This window comes from Lagenorhynchus albirostris, chromosome X, assembly GCF_949774975.1.
Source record: "Lagenorhynchus albirostris chromosome X, mLagAlb1.1, whole genome shotgun sequence".
Classification (NCBI taxonomy): Eukaryota; Metazoa; Chordata; class Mammalia; order Artiodactyla; family Delphinidae; genus Lagenorhynchus; species Lagenorhynchus albirostris.
This window is the reverse complement of record NC_083116.1, coordinates 11,422,757-11,438,397: the sequence shown is the minus strand read 5'-3', so window position 1 is coordinate 11,438,397 and position 15,641 is coordinate 11,422,757. Positions and strand designations below refer to the sequence as shown.

The window sequence follows — 15,641 nt, the reverse complement described above, 5'->3', positions numbered from 1 at the left end:
AAACTAATTCATCCACTTGATCCCACTTTTAAGATAAAGTCACTCTGTGTTATAGGAGCCAAAGATAGAGCTATATAGGACCTACTTTGCTTAAACCACAAAGTATTAGCTCAGCTGCCTTTGAGAAAAATTGGATGTCTAAGTAATCTTACTAGGTGAGAACAAGACAATTCCTTCTAACTAACTTCTGAACTTCCTCATATTTCATGTATTCTGTGTTGGCAATCAAGAAGTTTGAAATAGTGGTATTCAGAATTCTGAGTATTCATCATAACTCTGACGCTTTATGTGCTGAGCAACAGAACTGTAATTCAACTTAATTCAACCTTAATTCAACTGTAGTGTTATAACTCACATCCCAACCTTTTAAGTGTTCTAATTTGGAGTCTTTGGTGTTCTAGTGTATTTATCTAGTGGTCTTTGGCATTCAGCATCTTGCTGCTTGACTAACTTTCCTTATGCACAATTCTGATTCTGGTACTTTCTTGTTCAAAAATCATCAATGGCTGCCCATTGTCTATATATTCCATTATTTAACCTTTAAGTCCAGGCCTAATCCCAGTGTACCTTAACCGGTTTTATCTACCAGTGTTCTCTTTTATGCAATATATGTGATAGTACCTCTCTTCCTCAGCCCTATCTAAGTACTAAAGATCTTCTGGCCTATAGCTCAATCGTGCTCTCTTAAGCTTGTCAGTCTTGGATGGGTAAGATCAGAAATCAGATTATCTGAAGCCAGAGTGCCTGAGATGAGCCTACCAAGCTGTAATCTCCTTCCTGTTCTCCATCACTGCAAGCACCTAGAGTTGGCTCTTGATTATTTGGCAGTGGTATGATGACAAGAACATGGGACATAGAATGAAGGCTTTGCCACTGGCTTCTTGTCTCTCACTGGCTGGGGACTCTGTCTCTCTTTGGGTGAGTGGTGCTTAGTCTTGGCAGGATAACCCCAGTCTTTAGGGGTGAGTTTCTTCTTTTTTTTAAAAATATATTTTTTGTGAGTTTCTTCTTAAGCTTCCAACCTACTAAATTAGGGCATCCTCACTGAACCTTATGCCCCTGGCCAGGGGCCTTGAATGCTACCCACTTAATTTTGGCTCTGAATACAAATCTCCTTGTTTAGGGCCCTGAAACAATTAATTGGAGATCTAAACTACATTCTTAGGTTCTTGCCAGCTTCATCTCCGAATGTCATCACATAAATACTATCTTTATTTACCATTGGGCTTCAGATTGCTCTATCCATTCTTTTGCATGTGAATGCTAGCCTGGAAGTAGTTAAGTTTACCATTCCCTAGATTTGGCATCTAGTGCTGAGCCTGGTAAACTAAGGCCCGTGGGCCAAATCTGGCCCAACTCATTTACGTATTATCTAAGGCTTCACTACAATGCCAGAGTTTAGTAGTTGCAACAGAAACCATATGGCCTGCAAAACCTTAAATATTTACTATCTGATCCTTTACAGAAAGCTTTTGCTGACCCCTGACCTAAAGTCAAGTAGTTCCCCTGCCATGTTGTTGCTTATTCTTTGATAATTCCTCATTCCTCATGCTGTCAATCAATAAACCCCCAGAATCCCAGTTTGTTGAGACTATGAAGTAGGTTCCTACCCACTGAAACTACTCACTTTTAATTGAATTTCCCTGCTTCCTCTTTGTCATCTTCCTAAGAAGTCCTTTCTCTGTATTTTACTTTTTAGTGAAAGAGATGCCATAGTCATAAAGACTGAGTAGCCTTATTATGTCTTTTAATGTTACATCAGGTCCTAATATGATAGTCTTTCAACATTGCCAGTATTTTTCAACATGACCTTCCAATAGCTCTAAGATTAGGCCTTTCAATTCTTCAGTGTCTCTAATATCAGGTCTTCTGAGCTACATAGCTTCTGATATCTCCAATTGCCAGATCTTCTAAATGTTACAATATCCATGTCTTCTACTCTCTGGCTTGCAGCATGTCCAGTGCTAATGTTTTTAGACTCCTCAATATCAGAGTCATTAAAAGTCTGGGTCTTCTAATAACTCCAAGAATCAATCTTTAAGTTCCAGGTCTTGTCTTTCAGGGGCCAGAGTTCTAATTTCCAATTTTTCTATGTTCCCAATCCTCCAATACCTCCTAGCTACAGGTCTTCTAGAGTCCATTTATTTCATTGTGTCCAAGTCTAGCTCTTCTAATATCTTCCAGCACATAAATAATTCAGTTCCTACAATTTATAGTATCTTCTAAATCCTGATTTTACAAAGTCTTGTCATCACAAGTTCCTCTAATGCCCAAGTCTTTCAATATCTCCAAGAGCCTGGTCTTCTAACATTCAGGTGTTCCAACATCCCCAGTGTCTGAATAACTAGGTCTCTCTTAATATCCCGATCTTTTAGTGTCCAGGTGTCCTAATGTTCAGGGCTGCCAACACTCTTGACTTCCAGCATCCTGAAAAGTACATCTTCCAAATTCTGTGTCTTTTAACATGAATATGTCAATATCCAGGTTTTCTAGTGTCTCCCAATATCCAGGGATTCTGATTTAAGATTTCTAAATGTCTAGGTCTTCTACTGTCCATACCTTCCAATGTTTAGGGCTTCCAAGGTACAGGACTTGCAATGTCTCTAGTGTTCAGGGCTTCCAGTATCCATGGCTTCCATATCCATTAATTCCAACACTCAGGGCCTCCAAAGTCTCCAATGTCCAGAATAACGAATGTCCTCAAAATCTAAGGCTTCCAATGTCTCCAACATCCTGTGCTTCCAATGTCTCCAATGTCCAGGGTTTCCAATGGCGCCAGTGTCAAGGTCTTCCAACGACTCCCAAGTCTTCCAGCAACTCCAAGTCTTCCAACTAATTCCAAGTCTTCCAACAACATCAAGGTCTTCCAGCTAACCCAGTCTTCCAGAAAATCCACATCTTCCAGACAATCCATGTCTTCCAGCAAATCCAGTCTTCCAGCAATTATAGGTCTTCCACAAAATCCATATCTTCCAGGAAAATCCATGTCTTCCAACAATTTCAAGTCTTCCAGCCAATCCACGTCTTCCAGAAAAATCTATGTCTTCCACCAAATCCAAGTCTTCCAGCTAATTTACGTCTTCCATAAAAATCCAAGTCTTCCAGTCAATCCATGTCTTCCAGAAAGAAATCCAGGTCTTCCTCTCAGTCCACGTCTTCCAGAAAAATCTACGTCTTCCATCAAATCCAGATCTTCCAGAAAAATCCATGTCTTCCACCAAACCCAGTCTTCCAATCAATCCACGTCTTCCAGACAAAATCTATGTCTTCCACCAAATCCAGGTCTTCCAATAAAGCCACGTCTTCCAGAAAATTCATGTCTTCCACTAAATTCAGGTCTTCCAGCAGACTTATGTCTTCCTAGAGATTAACGTCTTCCAGAAAATTCATGTCTTCCAGTTACTTCCAAGTCTTCCAGCAAATCTATGTCTTCCAAATAATCCAGGTCTTCCGGACAATTCGGGTCTTCCTGAAAATCCATGTCTTCCAGAAAAGCCATGTCTTCCAGGAAATCCATGTCTTCCAATGACCTCCAGGTCTTCCAGCCTATCCAAGTCTTCCAGAAAATCCATGTCTTCCATCAAATCCTGGCTTCCAGAAAATCCACGTCTTCCAGGAGATCCATGTCTTCCAGCAAATCCTTGTCTTCCAACAAAACTGTGTCTTCCATCAAATTCATGTCTTCCAGCCTACCCATGTCTTCCAGAAAATCCACGTCTTCCAGAAAATCCATGTCTTCCAACAAAGGTGCGTCTTCCAGAAAATCCACGTCTTCCAACAAAGCGGCATCTTCCAGAAAATCCACGTCTTCCAACAAAGCCGTGTCTTCCAGAAAATCCATGTCTTCCAACAAAGGTGCGTCTTCCAGAAAATTCACGTCTTCCAAAAAAGGTGCGTCTTCCAGAAAATCCATGTCTTCCAACAAAGGGGTGTCTTCCAGAAAATCCACGTCTTCCAAAAAAAACATGTCTTCCAGAAAATCCATGTCTTCCTACATCTCCAGGTCTTCCAGCATCTCCAGGGCTTCCAGCATCTGCTCGTCTTCCAGCATCTCTGTGTCTTCCAGCATCTCCACGTCTTCCAACATCTCCACGTCTTCCAGCATCTCCATGTCTTCCAAACAACTACTCAGTCTTCCAAAAGCAGGCTCAATATCCACGTCTTCCAACGTCTCCAGTGTACCGGTCTTCTAACATTCAGGTCTTCCAGTGTCTACGATATCCAGGTATTTTAACATGTTCCATAGTTCAGGCCTTCCGACCTTTCCCCAGGTCCAGACGTTTTCAAAATTAGTCTTCCCAAGTTCGAGCCTTTCCATGTTCAGATTTTTCCATATACAAGCCTTCCAACTCAAATATTTCTGCTTCTAGTTGAATTAGCTTCAAAAAATTGAATAGGGCATTCCTTCTTATAGACCAGATCTTATGGATCAACTGTACTTCAGCTCAATAGTGTTTTTGCTACTAGGAAATGTGCATTCATTCTTTACAACTTTTAAAGATAGTGTTCGTAAAACAGCTTCTATAGAATAAACACATAGATGGGATTGCTGTGACAAATTTTGCTAATTTACTAATGCTCATATATTTTATACCGTCAACTCTGTTTAGGTACAAGTAAAATTCTTATTTTGATGAGAAAAATTCCTGTTTAGAGACTTTATTATTTTAGATAAAGCTGACATACAGTGTATTTATCCATTTTTTATAACATCAATTTTTGTTGTTTGGTCTTATGTGACATAAATAATAATAATAATAACATTAACATAGCATTTACTATGTCCAGGCACTGTTCTAAGGTCCTTACATGCATCAACTCATTTAATCTTCACAAGAACTCATTGAGGTAGATACTATCATCCCTGTTTTACAGATGAGGAATCTAGCACACAGAGGTGAAGTAACTTGTCCAAAGGACACAACTAATAAAGTACAGCACTGGGATTTGAACACAGCTAGCCTGTTTCCAGAGTCTATGACCCTATCCATTATGCCATAATATCTGCTATTGAAAATCAAGATGAGAATTAGAGGATCCGAAGCTTGATTGCTCCCATTTTATGTGTAAATTATTATAAGATCTTATATATAAATGGTCTCACTTTATCCTGTCACTTATCAGAACCTATTTGTGTTCCTCAAATCTCATTCCTCAACTAGCTACTATCATTTCCTTGCTCATGTATACGGAGCTAGGCACAAACATTTCCTGATATCATTTTCAGTTTGGGCAGAAATAACACAAGGGAGAACTGAATTCAAGTACCCTTTGCTTTAGAATCATATTCATAACTCCATGATTTGAGCACTGATGCCTGGAATTTAACTCTCCCATCTACTTTAATCCATTCTCCAGTTTGCACCTTACTATCTAGACCATTTACCATTAGTTTGTTTCTGACCTCCAGGATCCACCTGCTTCTTCAAATATCACTGACATCCTGGATTCCTGACCACTGCCTTGTGTTTGATTAATGGTAACTACAACTCCTTAACTCCCAGCTTGGTGACCTAGAGAACTAACTACTTGGTTCTCCAAGTCTCAGCTCCTACCAGGTGCTTCCAGCAACGTTGCTACCTGTGCCTCTGGCTGGCATGGCAAGCATTAACGCTACATAATGAAATTATGGTTAGGCAAGGAACCTCTAAAGATCTAGAATCATCTATACAAATTAATAATAATAATAATTGAAATACCTTCCAAATAAATGTCTAATGATTTAGTTTACAAAGTGCTGTCACTTCATTCCTCCATCTCCATCCATCCATTTATTCTTTCATTCAACAAATATTTATTGAGCATCAACTGTGTGCCAGGCATATTTTAATGGAGCTTAAAATCATTTGGGGGAAACAGACAATGTACAAATAATTGAACAATTATTTATCAGTTGTTGTAAAGCCATGAAGGAAAATTAAGTATAGGATGCTGTAAGAGTCCAGAAAGTTAAGAAAAGCATTCCTGAGGAAGTAACATATATGGTTGCTGGAGGATCTATTTTCTTATTTGATTATCAAAATAACCTTGTGACTAAGCTAAGACAGATGTTTTTATATCACTTTTACCTAACTAGAGGTTAAACAGCAAGTACTAAAGACGGGCATGGGATCCACATATTTTGACTTTTTTTTCTACTTCTCCATGCTGCCTTAAAATATATAGTAAATACAGTTTTGGCAATATATATCAAGGTATACGAAAATGTTGGTACTCTTTGACTTAGTATTTTCACTTCAATAAATTTACTCAAGGAAATGATCTAAAATATGGATAATTCATGCACAAAGATATTCCTCCCATAGTTACTTGGTATAGTGAAAAACAGAAAAACCTAAGGGTCTAACTTTAAGGGCATGATTAAGTAAATGTGCTATTTCTGTGTGATAGACTATTCTTCCATTAAAATATTTATGGTATGTTCATATTATATAATGTTAAGTGAGAAATCAGCATATAAGATTATATGGAGTATGGTTGCAATTATTTTAAATATATATAATCAGAGAAAAATGACTAGAAATACACACATTGGAGATTGTGAACTAATTATCTCTAGGTGGGTAGGATTATGTGTGATTTTTGTTTACTTCTCTATGTTCTTATTTTCTGCGAAAGTTCTTACAGTGTGAAAGTATTTTATATTCAGGAAAAATATTTAAATGATTGTGCATAAAATTCATTATTTATTCATCTTTTTATTATACATGTAATCAAGTTTTACTGTTGAAAACACTTTGAAATGTAAGTAAGCAAAGTGAAAAAATTAAAAAAATAAACTCAATACTCAGACAAACACTAAAATTTTTGGTGTATGCTCTTCCACACTCTATGTATGTTAATTTTTTTTACAAAATGGAATCATACTGCCTTTTATCCTATTTTTTCCACTTAATAAATTGTAAACATTTCATGTCAGTAAACATGCATCTGTATTATAATTTTAATACATAGCTTATTTACTTCGTCTCCTACTGGTGGGCATTAAATTCTTTCCAATTTGTTTTGTATTCTAAAAACTGCTGTGATGAGCACATACATTGTGTAAGTTGTGCAGAACACAAACTGTGTTGTCCCACGTGGTAGCCCTGTACATAACTGTGTGCATAAATGTTCAGATATTACTTAGGATAAATTCTGAAAAGGAGAGTTGCTGAGTCAAAGGGTATATGCATCCATATTGCTTATCATGGCAAAAAAATTGAAAGCAATCTGGATGTCCGACAGTTGGGGGTGGTTAACTAAAATTATGTTGCAACAATATGATGACATATTATGCAGTCATTTAATATTCAGAAGAATATTTACTGAAATGGGAATATGTTCACAAGATCTCAGTAGTGAGAGAAACAGGTCACATGAAAGTATGTATAATATTCCAATTTTGTAGGAAGAAAACTATATAAATGTCTTCAGAAAAATGACCAGTAGAATATACACTAAAGTATTAGTAGTGAAAGTTCAAAAAGGATTGTGGTATATTTACACAATGGAATATTATACAGCAGAGAAATGAAGGCACTACAGGTAAATAATAATAATAATATGGGTAGATTTTACTTCTATCATGTTAAATTAAGGTATCAAGTCCCAGAAGACTACATATAATAGAATATTCCTTTTTTACTATTCAAAAACAAGTAAAACTGAAGGCTATATTATTTAGGTGTACATATATATTTGGGATTAAAAATATTTTATTAGAAATCAAAGGAATAGCAAGGAAAACTTCAGGATAATGGCCACTGGGGCTGAGGAAAGGGGGTTGGAATAGGAGGGGATCAGAGAAGTAGGTGGAAGTTATTGTCAGTATTCTAGTGCTCAGATTTGATGGGTGGGTGGGTAGGTGGGTATTCGTTCTATAACTAAAAACATATCATTGACTATTTAGTGATTGTATGAGTATTATGAAAATTAAATAAAAGAACAAGTTCTTGGATCAAAATAAAAGAGGGCACGGGTCAGTGAAACTGTGCATGTTCTATGACAGTGTGGATGCATGACTCATAATTCAGTTCTGTGCACTTGAATTTCACATTTTCTTAAGCAATTATCTCTGGGTGGTGGAAATACATGGGCTTTTTATTCTCTGTGTCTCTTTATTCTCTGAATTTTCTATAGGGAAAATACAATATTATCTTAGTTGAAAGACAAGCCCCAAATTATGTAGAGTAAGATCTCAAGTATGTTAAAAATGCATAACAGGGACTGAAAAGACAAGTGGTGACACTAATGCCTCTGTGTGGTGAGAATTCATATCACTTTTCTTCTGTTTCCTTACAGTTTTTTTAAAAATGCAAATGTTATACAGTGAGCTTATGTTACTTTTTCTGTTAGAAAAGTAATACATGCTTATTATAAAAGTAAAAAGTACAGTGGTTTATAAGGTAGCAAGTGAAAATATCCCTCTCCTAGTCCCACAGCCCAGAGACAGGCATGATTATTTGTTTTGTATCTTCCAAGTACTTTTTCTGTTTATGTGTTCTTGTGTGTCTTACAAAACGAAATTATCCTATGCATGTTATTCTGTCTACAACTTGATCAACCCATACCTCTCATCCCCAGATCAATAGAAAGTCATTGTAACAGCTAGTAGAATTCTATAGTAGGGTGTACTATATAATTTATTCAACTCTTTCCACATGATACATCTTTAGGTTGTTAGCAGTTTTTTTTTCTATTACAGATAATGCTATAAAAAATGGTCTTTTGAATCTATCTTTTGCACATTTAGAAGTATTTTCATAGGCCAGTACCTTAGAAGTGTAATTGATAGATCAAAGCGTTTGAGCTAAATTGCCTCCCAGCATGCTGGACACTATTATTCTTTTTAATTTTTGTCAGCACTTTGGATGAAAAATCGAATCTCATTCCTTTATTTTTCCCTAATCGCCAGTGAAGTTAAGCACCTTTTAATATATTTATTAGCTGTTTGTATTTCTTCTGTGGGAGATTGCTTGTTCATATCCTTTGCCTATTTTTTCTGTTGAATCATTTGTCTTTTTTCCTTCTTGACTTGTAGGAGGCCTCTGGATATTAGAGCTGGTATCCTTTTGTCTGCTATATGTTGCCAATGTCTGTCATTCGTCTTTTTTTTTTTTTTTTTTTTTTTTGCGGTACGCGGGCCTCTCACTGTTGTGGCCTCTCCCGTTGCGGAGCACAGGCTCCGGACGCACAGGCTCAGCGGCCATGGCTCACGGGCCTAGCCGCTCCACGGCATGTGGGATCTTCCTGGACCGGGGCACGAACTCGTGTCCCCTGCATCGGCAGGCGGACTCTCAACCACTGCGCGAAGCCCCTGTCATTTGTCTTTTTAAAAGTTTATTTATGATGGTATTTGGCATAGATTTTAATTATGTAAAAAGGCAAACATTGTAATCTTTTGTTTACAGTTTCTTGGTTTTGTCTTATATTTAGGTAGGCTTCTGTACCTAAAATTATTTTCCTCTACTAGTTTATATATTTGTATAGCTTAGTGCTTTAATCCATATATGTTGTGTATGGTGGAAAGTAGGAACCTATGTTTATTTTTTCAGAAGAGATAGCTAGTCTTCCCAACTTATTTATTGTATTGAATTATATCTGCACTGATTTGGAATTCTCTCTATGGGTATGCTGCTTATGTTTCTTTTCTATTCAATTTTTGTCTGTTACTGAGCTAGTACCTCACTGCTTTAATTATTGTAGCATTGTAATATATTTTTGAAATCTGTCCACCCTTCATTATTCTTTTTTTTTCCTAGAATTTACTTGGTTGTTTTTGTACATTTTCTTTTTCCAGACGAATTTTAGAATCAACTCATCAACTTCTGTAAAACAAAAAAATCCCTGGAAGTGCCTTGGACCTTTTGAGTAATGTGTCAAAATTGGCATCTTTACAATATAGAGTTTTGTAAACTCAGTTCTGTGGGGGGTTTTCCAGTTAGTTATCTTGAATTCTTAGATATGCAATCATGTCAGCAGTAAATAATGAAACATTTGTCTTTTCCTTGCTAATGTTTACATCTAATTTTATTCATTTTTAGCACATTGGTAAAGATCTTATGACTTCCAAGACAGTGCAGATTTATATGGCTTAATAAAGAGTAGGGGGGCTTCCCTGGTTGCGCAGTGGTTGATAATCTGCCTGCTAATGCAGGGGACATGGGTTCGAGCCCTGGTCTGGGAAGATCCCACATGCCGTGGAGCAGCTAGGCCGGTGAGCCACAACTACTGAGCCTGCGCGTCTGGAGCCTGTGCTCTGCAACAAAAGCGGCCGCGATAGTGAGAGGCCCGCGCACCGCGATGAGGAGTGGCCCCCACTTGCCACAACTAGAGAAAGCCCTCGCACAGAAACGAAGACCCAACACAGCAAAAATAAATAAACTAATTAATTAATTAAAAAAAAGAGTAGGCATCCTTCTCTTGTTTTTGACCTTAATAGAAGTAACTCATTATTTCACTCTAAAATATGATGATTGCCATTGTTTCTGATAGATACACTTTTTCAAGTTATGGAAATGCCCTTCTGGTCCTTATTCCTGATTGACTTATAGTTTTGTCAGGAACAGATATAGAATGTTATCAAAGACCTTTCCTGGTATCTGCCAAGGTGATAATATTGTTATTCTTTTTAACCTGTTAATGTATTAATTACACTAATAGATTTCCTAGTGTTGATCTATTCTTGCATTCTTGGAATAAAACTGACTTGGTAGTGATGTTTTGACTATGTTGATATTTCATTTAGAATATAAATCTCTGTATTAATAAGTCCCTAGAGCAGTGCCTCCTTACTTTTTCAAATCATGGCAATTAAAGCAAATGTGTATTTTCTTTTTGTTTGGTAATATTATATCATATTTCTACATATTAAATCAAACTTGTTAATTGTTATTTAGATTTTCCCTTTTTAACTGCTTGATCTAATTTTTCAGATAAAAGTATGTAAAATCTCCCACTGTTGTTTTGTCACAGCCTCCTATTTTTAACGTTTTCTGCTTTACATATTTGAACTTCTTTTTCATTGTGTTAAATTTCATGATTTTCTTATTGCATTGTGTTAATTCACAACATAAAGAAACCTTCTTTAACCCATTTAATGCTTTTTGCCTTACATTTCTTCCCCCCGCCACTTGATTTTTGTTAGCATTTGTCTGGTGTATCTTTATCCACTCCCATATCTTCAACATTTTTGTGTTTTGTTTTAGGTGTATCTTTTCAAAACAGCATGTGATGCGATTTTTTAAACTTCATCTGAGAATGTCTGCCTCTTAATTCATAATTAAACCCTTTACATAGATTACAACTGTAAAGTATTTATTATTAATCTGTCAATTAAATTTTTTTGGTTTTCTTCTTCTTCCTGGATTTGTCAAAGTGTGTTTCCTCCTTTTTCCTATATAGTGGTTTAGGAGTTTGAAATATAGCTTCTAAGTGTGGTTGCACTGATATATACATATTTTAGTTCATGTATTTGTATATTGTTAAAAATTTATATGTTAAAAATATGTTTAAGGTGAGCATATAATACTTTTCTAATAAAAAAAAGCATCTGCTTTTAAATGTGTCCAGTATTTGTTCATTCCTTACCAGTCTCATTCTCCTTGCTCAGGCTTTCATCATCTAGATTTTATATCCTTCCACAAACCTCTCAGTCTCTCACTACACCTGTCCATCTTGTATACTGCTACCAGATCATGTCCTTAAAATATAAATTTCTCCATACAACTCAATTCCTAACTAAATCTAAACTCCTACACTTGACATCCAAGTTCTCCATGACCTTATCCCTATAACCATAACCGTTCCTGTTCTCTACTTGACCATGGACCATCTATTCCAGGCAGGCTGGTTTCCTCACTCCCTTATAAATCAGCATTTGTTCCTCTACTTTCATTTATTTTGTTTACTACTTTTTTCCTATGTTTACCTGGAGTCCTACCCAACCACAAAGAGTGTAGATACCTGTCTTAGAAGATAAGTTATTCTTCTGTCATGATAGTTTTACATTAGGGAAGACCTATGTCTTCAGGGATGCAACATTCTGGTCACAAAACTATGGGAACAGACTTCATTTTTGACCAGGAAACCTTAAAGCATTTGATGTCTATTGAAGAGGGACAATTTTGACTGTGTCCTAAAATGCTTTAACATTGAGATTGATATTAACCCCTCACCCAAACCAAAGATTTCTTTACAGTTCTTCCTTAATAACAGTGCAGGACAACATCACCTCAATGTAAACCTTTCCCGAGTTTCTGTAGTTTCTGGATCCTCTCTAACAGAGGATAGTTAGTCTCTCATTTCCTTGAGAGTTATTTGGGGGCATGTCAGCATTTAGTCCATGACCTTAAGCTCCTCTGGAAGTTTCTGTCAACTGCTCCAGGACTGATTCCTCAACAGAGCTTTTGCTTCCATTTCAGTTAGTGTGACCCTTCCTTCCCCAGAATGGAGCTGGGAATGGGGCCCCAAATCTCTAAGCACTGAGGAAACATTTTCTTATCAGTGCCAAGAAATAATCATTCATCTACAGTGCTCCCACCCCCAAAAGACAAGGTCTTTAGCATACTTTGTACTTTTATTTCCCTTACCACCTCCTCCAGATCACTCTGCCCCCAAAGTTCTAGAAAGGAGTACAGCTGTAAGTAATGCTATCCTCATGATGTGGTGTTCTCTGGATCAACAAAGCTGAATTCTTGATGAACCACTGCCCCTTTTCTAGACTTCAAAATATTTTTGGTTGTTTACACTATGCTCTTTCTACTTTATGACTTTAACTTAATAGTTGACTTAATTTCATAACCACATTACCAGTAATTATTGAGGCAATATGTTTTCCTAGTTACCATTGTTAGCACCAAGTCGTCTCCCTTCTTGCATGCATTTCTCATTTTTCGTGAATAAAACACATTTTCCCTCCCTGGAGTGTGGTATAAAGTCTCAGCTTTTTCATATTGCAACCAAGCTTCTCTTGGATACCTAGATCACCAGGAACATATAGGTGCAAAAGTCCACACAGGTCCTGACATGTATAAACGCACTACAGCAACCACCTTTTTATACGTGGGTCTTAATGTCATTCCTGAAGAACACAGCAAAATTGGTGCCTCCATTTTGAACCAAGCTCAGCATCAGAAAGTTTCCATCCTCATCAGCATTGTGAAAAATGAGGACGAGCTCAGGTGTTCATGCTGTATCTGCTCCCAAGTCCCCAGCAGGTGAGAAGGCCCACAGATTCAATTTAATATCCAGACTCAGATGGTCCTAATACAGAGTTTGTCTGAGGATTGTGATCATATATGCATTTTGTATTGCCTGCTTACTTTATGTCACCCCTGTTGAGTATTGTCATGGACATTTGGCCGTTCACAGACTCCATTGGTTCCAGGAGACCAAAATCACTTTTTTAATGTTCAAATTTTCATAGACCAGTGGTGATGACTTTAAGCTGACTCTTATTCCACAACTCAGACACCTTCGAAAGTGTCCTTGCTTCCTCCAGGAACAGGATGTTTCAGGCTGATTTTAAAGTATGCTACTATCTAAGGACCCCAGTTCCTTTTTATTGAAAAACAGAGAGACCAAACTCAGGATGCTAAGAGTGGAAATAGTTTCACATGACTGCTTGGGGTAGAACACAGTAGCATGGTGGCTACTATTCACTTTCATGATGAATCAAAAATATTACTTTTGGGCTTCCCTGGTGGCACAGTGGTTGAGAGTCCGCCTACCGATGCAGGGGACATGGGTTCGTACCCCAGTCCAGGAAGATCCCACATGCCGTGGAGCGGCTGGGCCTGTGAGCCATGGCCGCTGAGCCTGCGCGTCCGGAGCCTGTGCTCCGCAACCAGAGAGGCCACAGCAGTGAGAGGCATGCGTACCACAAAGAAAAAAAAATTACTTTTTTCCCAAAATACACCCAAGTTCATGTTATTGCTTTTAAGCCACTGTTTCTTTTTATCTGGTTTAATGAGGGCTTATTCATCCAATTTTTCAGTTGTGTTTTTAAGCTACTAATTTTTTTTCCTTTTCTACTGGCTTTATTATACCATGATAGGTGTTATAAAACTATGAGTTCAAATGACAGCACTGGAAGCCTTATATTTCTTTGAAAAGGCCACAATTCACATGTATACAATGGAATATTACTCATCCATAAAAAGAAACGAAATTGAATTATTTGTAGTGAGGTGGATGGACCTAGAGACTGTCATACAGAGTGAAGTAAGTCAGAAAGAGAAAAACAAATACTGTATGCTAACACATATCTATGGGATCTAAAAAAAAAAAAGGTTCTGAAGAACCTAGGGGCAGGACAGGAATAAAGACACAGATGTAGAGAATGGACTTGAGTACATGGGGAGGGGGAAGGGTAAGCTGGGACGAAGTGAGAGAGTGGTATGGACATATATACACTACCAAATGTCAAATGGATAGGTAGTGGGAAGTAGCCGCATAGCACAGGGAGATCAGCTCCGTGCTTTGTGACCATCTACAAGGGTGGGATAGGGAGGGTGAGAGGGAGATGCAAGAGGGAAGAGGTACATGGATATATGTATACGTATAGCTGATTCACTTTGTTATACAGAAGAAAGTAACACACCACTGTAAAGCAATTATACTCCAATAAAGATGTTAAAAAAAAAGAAAAGGCCACAATTTGTGTAGCTCCAGACAATCTCCATCAATAGTCTTCAAACCCCAGTGATCTGAAAAGAAAAATCTCCATCCCCACCAAAGGAATCCAGAAGTGTGGGACATGACTAGCTCAAATAGATTATTAAGCAGTTGTCTAAAAGTTATCATTAATGCTTTATTTTTATGGGAACTAGTGTTTTTCTGTTGTTGCAGGCAGCTTTAATATTGAGCTCCAGTTTCTTAAAGGCTTTTAGATAAACACAGATATTTATTATCTCAGTACTGTACCAGTGCATCTTTGCAAATAGCAAGTAAGAATATCAGAAAATGTAGCCAATATAAAAAATCATCAAACTTAAATTTTATCCAGAAAGTTCAAGTGGGCTTATTTCTGTACGCCTGTATAATTCACAATTCTGTTTGTTTACTATAAGCACCAAAACATAAAATGCCAGAAAATTAAGATAGCAAACTTCAATTGCAATTTTATGTCCAAGTCACATTTACTTACCCTCCTTTTTCTCACCCTCCGCTGATTCCCATTAATCCAAGTAGTGACATTCTTTACATGGTTTCTTATTAAAACAAGGACAAAATAGCTATTTAAAGTTTTAGTGCAAAGATCAACATGGATTAAGAGGTCTCATTTCAGTAAGCCCAATTTTGAGTTCAGTGGTAACTTGATCACTACAGAGAAGATATACAAAGTCACTCTTTTATGGGTTACTTTGCTGATAGGGCCTGTATTGCTTACTTATTGTGGTATAAAAAACCACTTCAAAATACAGTGGCTTAAGTTGATAATCTTCTATTACCATGAGCCTATGAGTTAGCTGGGCATGCCTTCTTACCTATGCTAGACTCACTTATGTGTCTGCAGTCAGTTATGGGTAAGCTAGGAAGCAGCTCTGCTGATCTTGGCTGGGTTCTCTCTCATATTTGGGAATTTCTTAGAATAATCAGTTTCCCATTTACATGGCCTTTCCTTCTCCATCAGACTAGCCCAAGTATGTTCTCACAGC

The 15,641-nt window shown here is 37.3% G+C and overlaps 1 protein-coding gene across 1 annotated transcript; it reads right to left on the bottom strand.

Moving 5' to 3' along the window:
- Positions 1-3,180: 3,180 nt before the first annotated feature.
- On the bottom strand, positions 3,181-3,967 carry LOC132514053 (cerebellar degeneration-related antigen 1-like). The gene is given in 5 exon segments (XM_060138715.1): positions 3,181-3,360; positions 3,404-3,532; positions 3,534-3,589; positions 3,592-3,657; positions 3,694-3,967. Coding segments are annotated over 5 exon segments (705 nt in total).
- Positions 3,968-15,641: the final 11,674 nt, after the last annotated feature.